We start from the raw sequence: 13,767 nt of genomic DNA on the forward strand, positions 1-13,767 counted from the left end.
TATCCTTTCAGGTTCAATCCCACTCTGTTGGGTTTTTTTTCTTCCTGCAAGTGTTCACTGAATAGAAACCAACAGATGGAAATTTTGTTTTCAGTGATTTAATGTATCTTCTGAAATATTCCCAGCCATCTACAGGTCAGAATGTAACCCAGCAACTTATTCTAACTAGTAGACAGCCCTCCACCTATATAACCTAATTCTCATTCCTTCTGCATGGAACAGATCACACTTACGTATACAAGCAACAAGCTATATTAAGTAGTACTTAAGATCACCCTAAGCAGTTTACATGGAGGCATCGCTTGCTTTTCTGTCTCTCACCGGTGGGCCGATGGCTTGCAGGTATTTCTGACCCCCTTCATAGTCCAGGATTCCACCAATGTTTTGGGGAAGATGTCCCTGGTTGGAAGGGAGGTCATGAGTTTTTGCTGGTTGTCTCAGTTGACAAGTAGCAAAAGCAGAGATCGGTGGGCTTTCACAGGAAATGGTGTAGACCCTGTTCATCACTCCAGCTTCTTTCCTGTGCCATTTTTTCATCAGGTGCTCAAGAAGGCCATAGTTGGTGGGTGGTTCTGAGACAGGAGATGATTAAATGTTAGAAATGATAGAATTAAATTTTTGGTCCTGGTGTTTTTACTCCACAGTTGTCGTAGGGCATATTTGTACTATTTTGACAGCAGATTAAGGACAAATCAGATCTTTTTTTTCCTAGGGCATGTATGTCTGCCCTCTGGCTGGAAGGGAAAATCACTGTTAGATATCAATAGGACAGCAGTAATGGTATAAATGTAAGGAGTCCTGATTCTTCATAGTCTCTCTGGTAGATATTAAAAAAGTTAGCAGAGCTGTACATGTCACTTAAATTCAGAAACATAATAATATAATACTCTGTGAATTCTCCTGCTAGTTGTATCTCACAGCTCTCCTTGTTTTCAGATGGTGTCTTGCATTATTGCGTAGGGGAGAGAAATCCATTCATTGACACTGTTACTCCACTGCTTCCTGTAGTGATTAAGTATTGTTGTATGGATAACATTTCCACTTTATCAATCAGAAAAATAAGCTAGTGACTGGGTAAGAAAGTAGCCAAAAGTCACCACAAGATCCATTTTCAGAATTAAAACAGAAGGAGGTTCCTAGCTTTAAGTCTATATATGTATTGACCACTGCACCATGTTCCATCTATTTGAATTAATAATGCCAAAAACTACCAAGAATGGGGAAATCTGATTTCTGAGGAATCCAGGCAAACTTGCGTCCATTCCAGCTGCGGAGGGGAGGCAGCACAGGGTTGTAACCATGTCTATTGTATTTATCATCATACTCCGATACTAGATTTCGGCTTCTTGGTTCCTCATGATGGGTGAAGAAGTGCTGCATTGGCAGGCCCTGAAATGAGATGTACGTGAAACCATGCTCTTTGTCTTTATACATAGCATTCAGATGGCTTAGCGTGCTGTTGAGTCAGACTGTACTACTAGTGATAATACAAAATTTTGTCAGTACTTACATTACTTTTACTTATAATTTAATCCCTGAAAATAAGGGTATTTGCATTTCAAGTAAAGTAAATTTCCAGTTAAATTAAGCAACTACATCTGTATGTCATGAGATCTGATTAGTCAGATTTCAACACATGCATCAGGGATTTGCAGATACATTTACGAAGCCTGCAAATGAAAAGCTGATTGGCTTGTGCCGCTGAAGTGTTTCATTGTGCACTAGCATTACATATACTACCTTCCAACTGTCTGTCAGAAGAGAGTGATAAGAATATTTGGGGGTGGAGAGGCACCTTGGAGAAAGGGACATTCCAGCAGATGATACTTGTGGGAAAAGCATTGTTGTGAAAGATCTGGGACTCATTTAAGTGCAGTTCGTTCCTATGAATCGGAGGCATGCTGATAAAAATAATGCTCTTTTACCAGCCACCTCCTATTATAGCCCAGGGAATGTCCTGAAGAGACAATACCCAGTCCTAGCTGGTAGTAACACGCTGATTTTCTTCATGTGCCCTGCTCACCGTCCAAGAGACTGAGAAACAACCAGAGAGTACCAGAAGTGTCATTTGCCTACCTCTGAAAGGCAGACTACTTTAACCAAACATACAAGGGAGCTCTGGATCCTGTGAACTGGCCACAGAGCTGCGGTGCCTTCTTTTACGCATATAGTTGTTTAAGGATATAAAATATGATTTAAATATTAGTCAAAGATGATCGCTGTTTGGAATGTTGGCACGCACAGCCCTACATTTGAAATTTCTTTTACTTACCTCAGATTTTTCCATCATGGTTTTCCTTAGTGTTTGGTCTGGTTTGTGGTCTGGGAAGGAAATGAAGTCTGTGCTGTATATGCTGCTGCCGAGTTTCCCAGTGTCTTTTATAAACTGGAGAGACACACAACACTCAGTATAGCTAAGGCAATCTGGTAATTACAGAAGCTCTGTTCCAGTGCTGCTTTCTTCATCTACGTGTTTAAAAAGCACTTATTTGGAAAGAAGCCTCAGATGGTAAAGTCAGCTGGTATAATCAGCCATTGTAAAGTTCTGGATTGATTCCTTGGTGTAAATGTGAGATACTGTACAGCCCTTTGAAAAATTATTCATGGGTTGGTGTTAAATACTTTCACCTGCCATGTGAACTAGCATCTGAAAAGGACGAATGAACGCTTTGGGGTTTTTTTTGTCCCTTTGTTCCTACTTCTGCCGCAGCAGGCCAGTCTCTGCAATATAGTTTAGCCTTTCTAAAGGAAGTAATTTTAGCAGAGTCAGGACGATTTGCCCTAACAGCTCCCATATTGAACCTAACTGGCATGTTTTGACGAAGTTAAATGTCTAATGATAAAATTTTGCTCAGCTCTTAAGCAGGGCATGCAGTCTATCGAGCAGCTCTGCTAGCAAAGATGCTTTTGTTTATACAAGGAAATGAAACCAATATGCAAATTATTAAAGATCCTCTGATAGAAGTAATAATAAGTATTAACTTACAGAAGTGTTAATGAAGCCTCTCTTGTATACTGTTGGCATATATTATTAAGTTGTATATATTGTTGTATAGTTGTACGTAAGTTGTATAGCAGTCTGAAGTGATTGCCGTAAAAAGTGCTATAGCATTTTTAATTGGCTCATCTTGTGTGTCCGGTGTGAACCACACAATGTAACCCATGCTCAGGCATTGCTTCTGTCCTGGCTTAGATCGGCAGATCATAAACAAAATGAATTAATGTCGGCTGAGCAAGACACTTATCCTTCTCCCTTTTATGACTTTTCTGAGAGGAGCCTGGACTCTAGCTTACGACTGCAGTAGTATACTACCTCCACAGCATTGGTTCTGACCCACTCTGTTCCAGCTCTCACACTTCCTTCCTGATCTTACCCTTTTCCTCTCTTCCAGCCAGTTTCCAATGAGAACTTTAGTGGAGTATTTGGGTTCAATTTTCCACCAGTCCTGTCCATGTTTTTGTGACGCAATCATATTTCTTTGTCTCATGAGCACTACCCTCCCTGGTTGTTGGAACTGTGCTTCAAGTTATGTGGGTGAAAGATTGCTCCGTAGTCCAGTGCTAAAACTAGGGCAGAAAGGGGACCCACTTCTGCCTGCTGAGAAATGTGGGTGATATGCGGAACTGCTTGGCCGTAGAACCATTTGTGATTGCTGTCCCCATGGTGACTGTTGTTCCAGTAACCGCATTCTAGGCTGCATCATATTTACTGCTGAGCAAAACAGTGGCTCCTAAAGTCAGCTAGGTTTTTTTCTCTAATGGAACTCAGGATCAGAGCACAGAGTATGTCTCAAAACATTGTGATATAAGTGACATACTCCTCTGTAACAACACACCACACGTACCTGCACAACATACAGTCTCCCTTCATACACAGACATGTTTTATTTTAAACAAGTAGGACAAACTAGGATGTCTATTCAAAATAATGTTGTTCTTTATTGACATAGCTAAAGATAAGGGCTTGCAGCATGGTACAAGCTTGTACAAGGTTTGCATATTCCATGTTCCAACTAACAGCTGAATGAGGTTCTGATGAGCCTTGTTTATCATTGTTAATGGCTGCCCTTGATTGACTACCCATCACCTGACATTAAATATCCTAAAAAGATATTTTCCTAGGTTGAGGCATGAACAGACTCGTGGAATCTAAGATGTTTACTATAAGCTTTTTAGGAAGTTAACAACGCTGTCCAATCCCCTTTTCCCAGCTGGAAATGAGAAACCGCAATAATCATATAGGCTTATGATTCCATGGAATCCATCCTCAAGGTGGTACCAGGTCACTCGAACACCGTTGTCCTCCAATCTCTTCTTGTAAAGCAGGCCATCGTCTCGTAACACATCATACTCACAAGTCAAGATGAAAGATTCGGGCAGCTGATGAACAATAGCATCTTCGGCTAACAGCGGACACAGGTTGGGCTCACAGAATCTTTTCACCGTCTCATAAACTTCAGCTATAAAATCAGTGGGCCTAAGTGGCTTCACACCTCTGACCTTAAATTTTTCAGGGATATTATCTGGACTCACCCACTTCCTGTACTTCAGCCTCATATCCGGAGGAATGTGAGAGCCCTCCAAGACCTCTTGCACATGCAGCGCATCCCCATTTAGGTACTGCAAAGCAAAGAAAGCGGCACGTTCTCGGAATAAGAGAGGGACTCCTCGATTCTGCTGATAGGATGGTAAATTGAAGTCCAGTGCCTGAAGGCCTGGGTAGATCAAGATCTGAGCACGTAGTTTGGGGAGGTCTGATCTCCCTGCAAGGGTCTGGCTAACAGCAGCTGCTAGGTTGCCCCCAGCACTGTCCCCACAGACGGTTACATTGGCAGGATCCACTCCATAGTCCTCTATATTCTTCATAAAGTGTATGGTGGCATTAAGACAGTCTTCATACGCAGCAGGGTATTTGTGTTCAGGAGCTAAACGATACCTAGTACACAAAAAGAGACGAATATAAGAGAAGGAAATATCATTAGTATTAATCAGGAAATGGCATCATATGCTGTCTTCCAGCACTATCATTTTGGGGTGTTTTTCCTCTAGGTTAGGATATTCATTACCTCCTAAGCAGGCATTCCTCAGTTACTGATTGCAGATAAGCTGTAAATTGTGTATTCAATCACAAGGACTCAGTAAAGTAGGATTGTCTTCTGGTTAAGAGTCTGACCGAGACTTTGTACATTTCTTAGTCATGCTGGAAACTCCCTGTGTACTCCTGACAAGATAATTTAATAATTTTGTGCCTCTGCTTCCTATGTGTAAAATGGGAGTAATACAGTGTGATTATTTTCTCTTTTTCTAGAAATCACTATTGTTTGGAGCATCTTACTACATGTTCATATGGTCAGCACAAAGAAGACTTTTTTTTACTTAAGTTTTTGATTGGCTTTTGTAGATTTTCTTAGTGTGCCAAATATTTCCATTTGGGTGTTTTCTGAGTATATCAGGGCATTAACAGTTGAGAGCTGTGAAATCTCTGTTACCACTATTTGTTTCTTTATGGACTTCACTGAATTCTATAGAAGTTTCTCTGCAGAAAAGAACATCTCCAAAACCAGTGCAGCTCTGCTGTGGGCACCACAGCAACAATAATCTCCAAACAATAGAACTGGGTAGAGTTCACTTACTGAACAGATACAACTACCGATTCACTTTCTCTGGATATGTAGCGGCACACCTTTTCATAGGTATCTGGAAAAGAAACATTTTCATTAGTGCTTTGCTATTGCCCTCAGCCTTGAGACAGCTAGGGAATGTTCGTTCTAGAAAGGCATGTATTTGTCTTCAGACTTCCTCCCAGATCACATGCTGAAACCTCCTCTTATTTCAGTTTTATCAAAAGATGAGAATGTTCTTTCTACATTACTCTAATTCCTCTAGCAAGTATCTTACCAAGACTTCCAAATACCCAGCCTCCTCCATGAAAGAAGATGATACCTCTCCTTCGCCCATCAGAGGTAGCTTTAGGCTGATAAACCCTCACAGGTACTTTGTTAAACTGCAGATCCTGGATAAAGAGCTTTGGATCCACTCCTAGTTTCCGTCCCTGTCGCACGTATCGGCCAAATGTGATTTGACTGCAAAGTCCAGTCTTCTCCAAAATCTTTCCCTGTTTAAGGTAAAAGAAATTAAGGCTTCTTTAAAAGTCTTGAGTTAGCCAAGGTATAAAAACTCTGCATCATACTTACATTGAACTGTATTTGAGGGAAATTTTAAAGAAACCCAGAGCTTACAAAAAAAGTTGTAAACACACTATAAGAACATATAATAACAACAGCACAAGAAGTTAGAATAACTGTGGTGAGGACTGTTCATAAAGGAGGATAACGGCTACGCGAGCATCTCCCAAACACTCCCTAAATAGCTTCCTGTACACTAAGTCCTGCTAGGAGAGTTCATTCTAACAGGTCGTTTAGTCCTTGGGTTTTGCCTTAATAAATCTGTGGAAAACAGTGAGAAAAAGTAACCCCACAGCTAGTTTTCTTGATAGGAATGCCCAGTCCTAAGAAAGTGGGAGATCCCAGGACAGAGACAGAAAACAGTATTTGTTTTAAGTTTGCCTAGATTAGTTTTACCAAAAAGGAGAAGTTCTACCTTTTATCATACCAGCTGGAATCTGAAGAATCAGATTGAAAAATCTAGGCTTCGCATACAGCAATTTGACCCCTGTTGTCTGATGAAAATAAAGCACTCTGATTCGAGAAAAACAATTTTCCCAAGCTCACACATCGCTACAGACTGTAAAAAATTTAATTCCATTACTCAAATCCAGTGTCATTCTAATATCACATCAGAAGTTTTATATAGGCCATCCAAATTGGCTGTCTTGGAGTATACATTTTAATTGTCAGTATTGTCCTGCACACCTTTGTGCTCCTTCTTGTTTCATTTATACTTGATAACAACAATGAAATGTCGTATATAGAAACAGCAATAAAAGCTTTAATAGTTCTTCATTGCATAAACTAATATTCCTGAATTAGACCATAAAACAGTGAATTTGTAAATCCTATGTGCTGTTATGTGTGCAAGTTAGTTACTCCTTTTTATTTGCACAACAGATTTACTGAGCAAAATCAAGAAGCTTCCTTTCCCAATGCTCTCGCAATGATCTTGCAAGCTAGAATAGAAATCTGATGTAATAAGTGAACAAACAGGAAGTCGGGAACCAAATGAATTAATGGAATCAAACAAATAAACTGTTACAGTTCAGTTACTAAACAAGATCCCAATTGTAAATGCTCAGTGAGAGTCTGTCTTTATCCATCCCCTTGTTGTCACCTGCTAGGGGGATTGCGGGGAGCTGGGTAGCTTTGTCAGTAAATTTCAAGAGGATGTAAATGGTGTAAGAAACAGCGTGGAGGAAAACAAGGTCTGCGCGATAGATAGCAAAGGCGATGTGGTGGCTGAAGGAGTGAAGGAGAAAACTGAAGATTTAAAAAAGTAAGATACAGCAAGTGACAAAGGAAGAGTTTAGGAGAGCTCTAATGCTGTTTATGCAATGCTGTAAAAGGGAGTCCAGGGATTAAGTAAAGCATCCCTAACCGGATTTTGTGCCATAAATGTCAGCCGTTGCAGGAGCGGCTGAAGGGCTGTAGTTTTCCTTGCACAAGGTGACTTCGCCTAAAGCTGGGGGCAGTTATCAGACAAAACACCAGCTCAGCCCTGAATTCGAGATCAGCACCGCCGTTTGGCAATCTCCGCTAACGAGCCCCAGCACGCTGCTTCTGAGGGTGGGACGGGTTTTGCCCATGCCATGAGCAGCCTCCCCACTGCGGGTGCTCCGCCGCAGCGCTCTCCCCGCCGTGCCGAGCCGCAGGCATCGCATGAGGGCGGCAGGGGCATGCGGACCTTCATCCAGGCTCCCTGGGCGGTGGTTTTGCTTCCCAGCGCAGCCCGTGGGCCGGGGCTTGCCCGGGCCGCCCCGGCTTTCGTGCAACCGGCGGGCGGGCGGCGGCCGCCCGCCCTCGCCGCGGGGGGACCCCGGCCCGGGCGGCTGCGGCGGGGGGGCGGGCCTGCGAAACCCCGGGGCCCCCCGCGCGGCTCGGGTGGAACCAGTCCCCCGCCCCCCGAAACGGTAAGCGGGGCGGAGGGCGCGACTCACCAGGGCCGCCGTGCCGAGGAGGACAGCCAGGACCAGGCGCAGCTTGGCGGGCTGGTTCACCCCGGGCGGGATGTCGTAGCTGGGGAGGCCGAGGAGGACCGTGGCCAGCGCCAGCGCCAGCGCCGCCAGGGGCAGGAGCAGCAGCAGCAGCGCGGGCAGCAGCGCCATGGCCCGGCGGCGGCCCCGCGGGGCTCCCCGGCCCGCGGCGGGGCCCGGCAGCGGCCGACCGCCCCCCTCCGCGCCGCGACCGCGGCCCGGGCCGGCGGCGTCACGGGCCGTTTGTGACGGCTCTGCAAAGCCGCCGCCGGGGTCATGGTGCGGGCGGCCAGCGAGCCCCGGGGGGAGGCCGCGCCGCCGGCTTGAGGCGCGGGGTAATCTCGGTGCGAGGAGGCCGCGCGTGACCTGTGCGCGCAGCCTCGGGGGCGCTCGGCGAAGGCGCCCGTCGCCGCGTCTGCGGAGGGGCTGGGGCTGAGGCTCGGGCTCGGGCTCGGGCTCCGCGGCTGGGGCTGCCCTCTGGAAAGAGCCGGAGAGCCTGCAGGGCACCTGCGCTCCTGACGGATGCGCCTGCAGCTCGCCGGGAGTATGTCATTTGTCCTTAAATTTAGGGATTCTTTGTCTAACGGCAGCCTGCAGGAAGCGAAAGGGAGGGCTACCTTGGCACTGTGAAATCTAAATGGAAGACGGCGTTTCTCTTTGTAAACGTTTCTGATTTCCTCGGTCTTGGGATTTTTTTTTCCCCTTAGGATTTTCGTTGCCTCAGTCTTACTATTTTGAGTATGCTCACTACTGTTTCTCCTTGCTTTCATCAGCAGAGTATAAGGAAGCATCATGTCAAGGAACACACTGCCTTGTCCTGTAAAGAAAACTGAAAACATAGAGAAACATGACAGCACAAATTCTAAAAAAATAATACGGGGAAACTGCTCTCTGAAAGAACGTATAAACATTTTGGTTCATATTTTCTCTCTAAGCTCAACCTTCCAGTATACGCAGATCGAGAGCCCAGTTCACTGATCCTTACTGTCTTTCTAAAACCTGACGTAAGTGTTCCCTCGCAACCAGTGTCTCTTGCCCTGAGCTTCGGTGGGCGTAATGGAGATGTCCCAAGATCAAACAGGAGTTTGCAGAGCTACGGTTATTTCAAAATCAGGGCAGCCCTTACTTGCCTCCAGCAAGGTGTCCCCAATTAACTCAGGCCTCGTACTGCTGCTCTTGCAGATGAGGTTCTGCCATGCCCACTGAATATATGCTGAATCCCCTCACGGAGACCTTGATCTCTGCCTGTTTTTCCAGAGCTTTCCTCTAACTCTTCCCTCCAGCTCACTATGTACCTAATTTGTACTTTTTACCTAAATAAAATAAAGTCATTCTTTGGAGCTTATCAAATGGACATCACAAAGAGCCTGACTGTAATTCACAGGAGTATTTAATCCAAATCATTCCACAGACATCATTTACATAGAAGTAAATCATCCAGTAATTAAATACAAGGAATAAATCAGGTGCTGATTTGAAGGAAAAGGGATTGAAACACAGCACGTGGAAAATATTAAAACTGTAAAGACTGAACTGTCAGTAGTCTCAGGAGGACAAAGACCAGTGTTCAGAGAGTATTTAAGTTCATGAATATCAAACTTGGTATTTTACACATCAAAGTGTATCACATTTTTGCTGACAAGTACTACCTGAGGTTTGGGAGCCTAAACGGAGACATTAGTGGGAGAAACATAAAAGAGGGAAAGTTGTTTTTACAGGCCTTTTATGAATTTAACAGTTCTGTCCAATCCCCTTTTCCCAGCTGGAAATGAGAAACCGCAATAATCATACAGGCTTATGATTCCATGGAATCCATCCTCAAGGTGGTACCAGGTCACTCGAACACCATTGTCCTCCAGTCTCTTCTTGTAAAGCAGGCCGTCGTCTCGTAACACATCATACTCACAAGTCAAGATGAAAGATTCGGGCAGCTGATGAACAATAGCATCTTCAGCTAACAGCGGACACAGGTTGGGCTCACAGAATCTTTTAACTTTCTCAAAAACTTCAGCCTTGAATTTACAGGGCTTGTGTGGTTTGTAGCCTCTGACCTTAAATTTTTCAGGGATATTATCTGGACTCAGCCACTTCCTGTACTTCAGCCTCACATCTGGAGGAATATGAGAGCCCTCCAAGAGCTCTTGCACATGCAGCGCATCCCCATTTAGATACTGCAAAGCAAAGAAAGCGGCACGTTCTCGGAATAAGAGAGGGACTCCTCGATTCTGCTGATAGGATGGTAAATTGAAGTCCAGTGCCTGAAGGCCTGGGTAGATCAAGATCTGAGCACGTAGTTTGGGGAGGTCTGATCTCCCTGCAAGGGTCTGGCTAACAGCAGCTGCTAGGTTGCCCCCAGCACTGTCCCCGCAGACAATTATACGGGCAGGATCCACTCCATAGTCCTCTATATTCTTCATAAAGTGTATGGTGGCATTAAGACAGTCTTCATACGCAGCAGGGTATTTGTGTTCAGGAGCTAAACGATACCTAGTACACAAAAGGAGACAACAAAAGTGTGAGAGGGAAATGTCATATCTGTAAATACAAATTTCCGACAGCACCTTGGTTTTCCTGGTGTTGCTTGGAGTATTTTTCCTTCAGCAAAAAAATACAGTGTTGTTACGTGATAAACAGTTATTTGTCCAGCGAGTTATCACAGATAAACGATAGCTAGTAGGATGAAGTTGCAAGGACATAGCATAGTTGGGATTTTCTTTTGAGAACAGCACTGATCACAACTTGAGTGATACAAGTTCATGTTACTCTTCTGGTGTAGACTGCATCTGGCTTCTGGATGAAGTAATTTCATCAGTCTGCACTTCACCTTTACTTAGGATATTTCCTCTTGAGAATTGTTTTATTTTTCCTTTGTTTATTTAAATAAAGTGGGACAGAGTTATATTTTTCTGTATTATTAGTATTAAAATATATTAGCATTTGATTCTTACTGTTAGAAAACTCCTTGAGGTTTACAAGGTGATTACATAAATTAAACAGATCACTGAATCACCACCTTCCAGCTTTGTTTATTAGTTCTCAACATGTAAGAAAACTCTCCTGGAAAGCATTCCTTCTTTTTGTGTGGTGCCAGCATAGCTCTGTGTGGTGAGATACATGAACCTTACTGGGGGGTCTGCTTGCACTCCCCCTGCGTTAGCAGAATGGGAGGGAAGAAATGGAAATAGTCCCCTTGGAATTCTGCCTGACCATCTGGGATCCTGGGGAAATGGTTTACTGAGGAGGAGTGTTCCCACAAGACGTGCAACGCTGTGGTGCTGAGAAGTGAAAAGAAGCAGAAAGACTTCCACAGGGTAGTACTGACGTAACTCACCCAACGGACACAACCACCGACTCGCTTTCTCTGGCAATGTAACGGCAGATCTTTTCATGGGAATCTGCAAAAAGTTGTGGGGTTGTTAGCTGCCCGCTCCGTTTCCAGATGCAATAGCCGAGGAAGGTGGAAGCCCCCTTTTCCCGCTCTGGCCGTGCCCTTCCCGGCCCTCACGTGCCCCCTCACCTCCCCTGGTCCCTCTTTCCCTCAGCCCTGCCGCCTCCCCTCAAGGCAGGTAGCGGTGGTTCAGCGAGAGCACTAAACTGGCCGAAGACTACGGAAAGCTCAGCCAGATTTCAGACCTTCTGCCAGGTTTCGGGGCAGAATTCTTCCCCCCGCCTCCAGAAGAGAACAGCGGCAGCGCTCAGCTGCGCTGCGAGGAGAGAGAGAGGGGGGAACGACCCTACCGATGCTGCAGTACAGCCAGCCGCCGCCGTGGAAGAAGATGGCGCCCGCCCGCAGGCCGGCAGATGGGGCGCGGGGCCGGTAGACCCTCACCGGCACCCGCCCGAACCGCGCGTCCCGCAGCGAGAGCTGCGGGTCCGGCCCCAGCTTCGTCCCGGAGCGCACGTAGCGGGTGAAGGCGATCTGGCTGCACACCCCCGTCTTTTCCAAAATCTTCCCCTGTTCGAAGAGAGGGAGGAGGGCCCGGCTGAACGGAGGGCGGCCTCCCCGGGGGCAGCCAGCAGCCGCGGGCCGCCTCGGGGGAGGCTGCCAGACACCACGCCGGGCAGGTTGCCGTGAGGGAGACCCCGCGCCTGCCTTCCGCCGGCTGCTGCGAGGCCTGAGGGGGCAGCCAGGCTTCGTGTTGGCGGGGGTCAGCCTGCTCCAGAGCCGCTCGCCTCTACCCTCGCCTTTAGCGGCCGCTCCGGTTTGGTCCTCACCAGAAGGCTGGCACCGGAGAAGATGGAGCCGTGGCGGTCCCCTGTGAGGCTACGCGCCTGGGTGAGCGGGGTTGCTTTGGCACCGTGCGCCTGAGCAGGTAGGCCCACGCGTCCGACTCACGCTCCGTCAGGCACAATGTCTTAGAGGAGAAAAAAAGGTGATTCCTTCTCAGCATCACCAGGTCCTTTGGTTTCATATCAGCTTCCCACCACTTACTGGCTTACAACCCAGATCTCGTTCCTGTAAGGTTTCCCCTGAGTCTCTGGTGTTAGCTGCTTAAGAAGCACCCAGCCTTCCATCAGTGTTACTGGAGAGCCTCAAGAACAGCCTAAAATCATCTGTGCTTAGCTAAAATGGAAATCAAAATCTCACTTTTTATAAATAATTAATTTAAATTGAATTAAGGAAGCTCAGCTGATAAAGCTTGGGCTCTTATGGTTGGCTTTGTCCCTCTGTAATAGGGAAAACCTGGCTGAAACTGTGTGAGGTCTAACAAATGATTTTACAAAAATTGTCCTCTAAAGGCAGCCCCCAAAAAAGGAAAGCCTTCATTTAAGTCTTGATGCAGCCAGCAGGATTCTGGTATTTACACATATAACCTTACAAAATTAACAGCTAAACCACATTTCTGGCAGAAATCATGGCAGAGTAACTCACCATAGCAGATGTACTAATGATAGCAGCAAGGACAATTCGAAGCTTTCCAGGATGATTCACTCCAGGAGGGATACTGAAATTGGAGTACTCCGATTGAATTGTTTCCATAACTGCTAGTATGAATGAAGCAGTAAAAATCACCAGCAGTATCACTGGCAGTATATAAAAAAATGCCATTTCACTTAATCAAAGGTGAGGTGTCTTTACGCCTATCTTTGATTTAGCTTTCTCAGATAACAGTAAATCTTAGAGCAGTCCAAGTTACAACAGATCTCTCAGGTGCCACACGCTTTAAAGTCCTTGGAAATGTTGTGCAAGGTGCCAGCACACATCACACTGGAGAAGAGTCAGAGGAGAATGTGTTTAATTTCCTGTTTAGCTTCACATTAATTGTGGGACTGATACGGGGCCTGGTATTCTGCATGGTATTCTTGGATTGCGGATGATGTGAATGACTGTTCGGAGATAGCCGTTAAGTACTGAATGAAGTTCGAGTTTATGACGGGTTGCTATTTACAAGGAGAGCCAACTACTGTGGAGATTAAATTGTCTCTTGCAGCTGATCTGCAGCCTCAACATATTGCTTCCTGTATTGTGGACGTTCTTTAAGTAGTTTGGTATATGTAGTTTTAACAAGGACATTTAGAAAAGAAAATGGGAAATAACATGAGGGTGAAAAAAGCTAACGTGTGCTCTACAAAAGTGAATGCATCAATCTTATCTTGTTGTTAGAGTATTTAAGCACTGG

At 45.6% G+C, this 13,767-nt stretch overlaps 3 protein-coding genes across 3 annotated transcripts; all 3 read right to left on the reverse strand.

Moving 5' to 3' along the window:
* Nucleotides 1–285: 285 nt before the first annotated feature.
* CFAP107 (cilia and flagella associated protein 107) lies at nucleotides 286–3,881 on the reverse strand. The gene is made up of 5 exons (XM_009816893.2): nucleotides 3,846–3,881; nucleotides 3,375–3,515; nucleotides 2,273–2,386; nucleotides 1,212–1,389; nucleotides 286–572 (listed from the first exon to the last, which is right to left on the reverse strand). The coding sequence occupies exons 1-5, from the start codon at nucleotides 3,879–3,881 to the stop codon at nucleotides 286–288; spliced, it is 756 nt and encodes a 251-aa protein (XP_009815195.2).
* A 32-nt stretch (nucleotides 3,882–3,913) lies between these two features.
* Nucleotides 3,914–8,278, reverse strand: LOC104260993 (arylacetamide deacetylase-like 4). The gene is made up of 4 exons (XM_059830032.1): nucleotides 8,111–8,278; nucleotides 5,899–6,115; nucleotides 5,634–5,697; nucleotides 3,914–4,936 (listed from the first exon to the last, which is right to left on the reverse strand). The coding sequence occupies exons 1-4, from the start codon at nucleotides 8,276–8,278 to the stop codon at nucleotides 4,162–4,164; spliced, it is 1,224 nt and encodes a 407-aa protein (XP_059686015.1). The 3' UTR covers nucleotides 3,914–4,161.
* A 1,580-nt stretch (nucleotides 8,279–9,858) lies between these two features.
* On the reverse strand, nucleotides 9,859–13,196 carry LOC104250560 (arylacetamide deacetylase-like 4). The gene is made up of 4 exons (XM_059830016.1): nucleotides 13,020–13,196; nucleotides 11,885–12,101; nucleotides 11,478–11,541; nucleotides 9,859–10,633 (listed from the first exon to the last, which is right to left on the reverse strand). Exons 1-4 carry the CDS (start codon nucleotides 13,194–13,196, stop codon nucleotides 9,859–9,861), a joined length of 1,233 nt encoding a protein of 410 aa, XP_059685999.1.
* Nucleotides 13,197–13,767: the final 571 nt, after the last annotated feature.

Source organism: Gavia stellata, chromosome 27, assembly GCF_030936135.1.
Source record: "Gavia stellata isolate bGavSte3 chromosome 27, bGavSte3.hap2, whole genome shotgun sequence".
Taxonomy (NCBI): domain Eukaryota; kingdom Metazoa; phylum Chordata; class Aves; order Gaviiformes; family Gaviidae; genus Gavia; species Gavia stellata.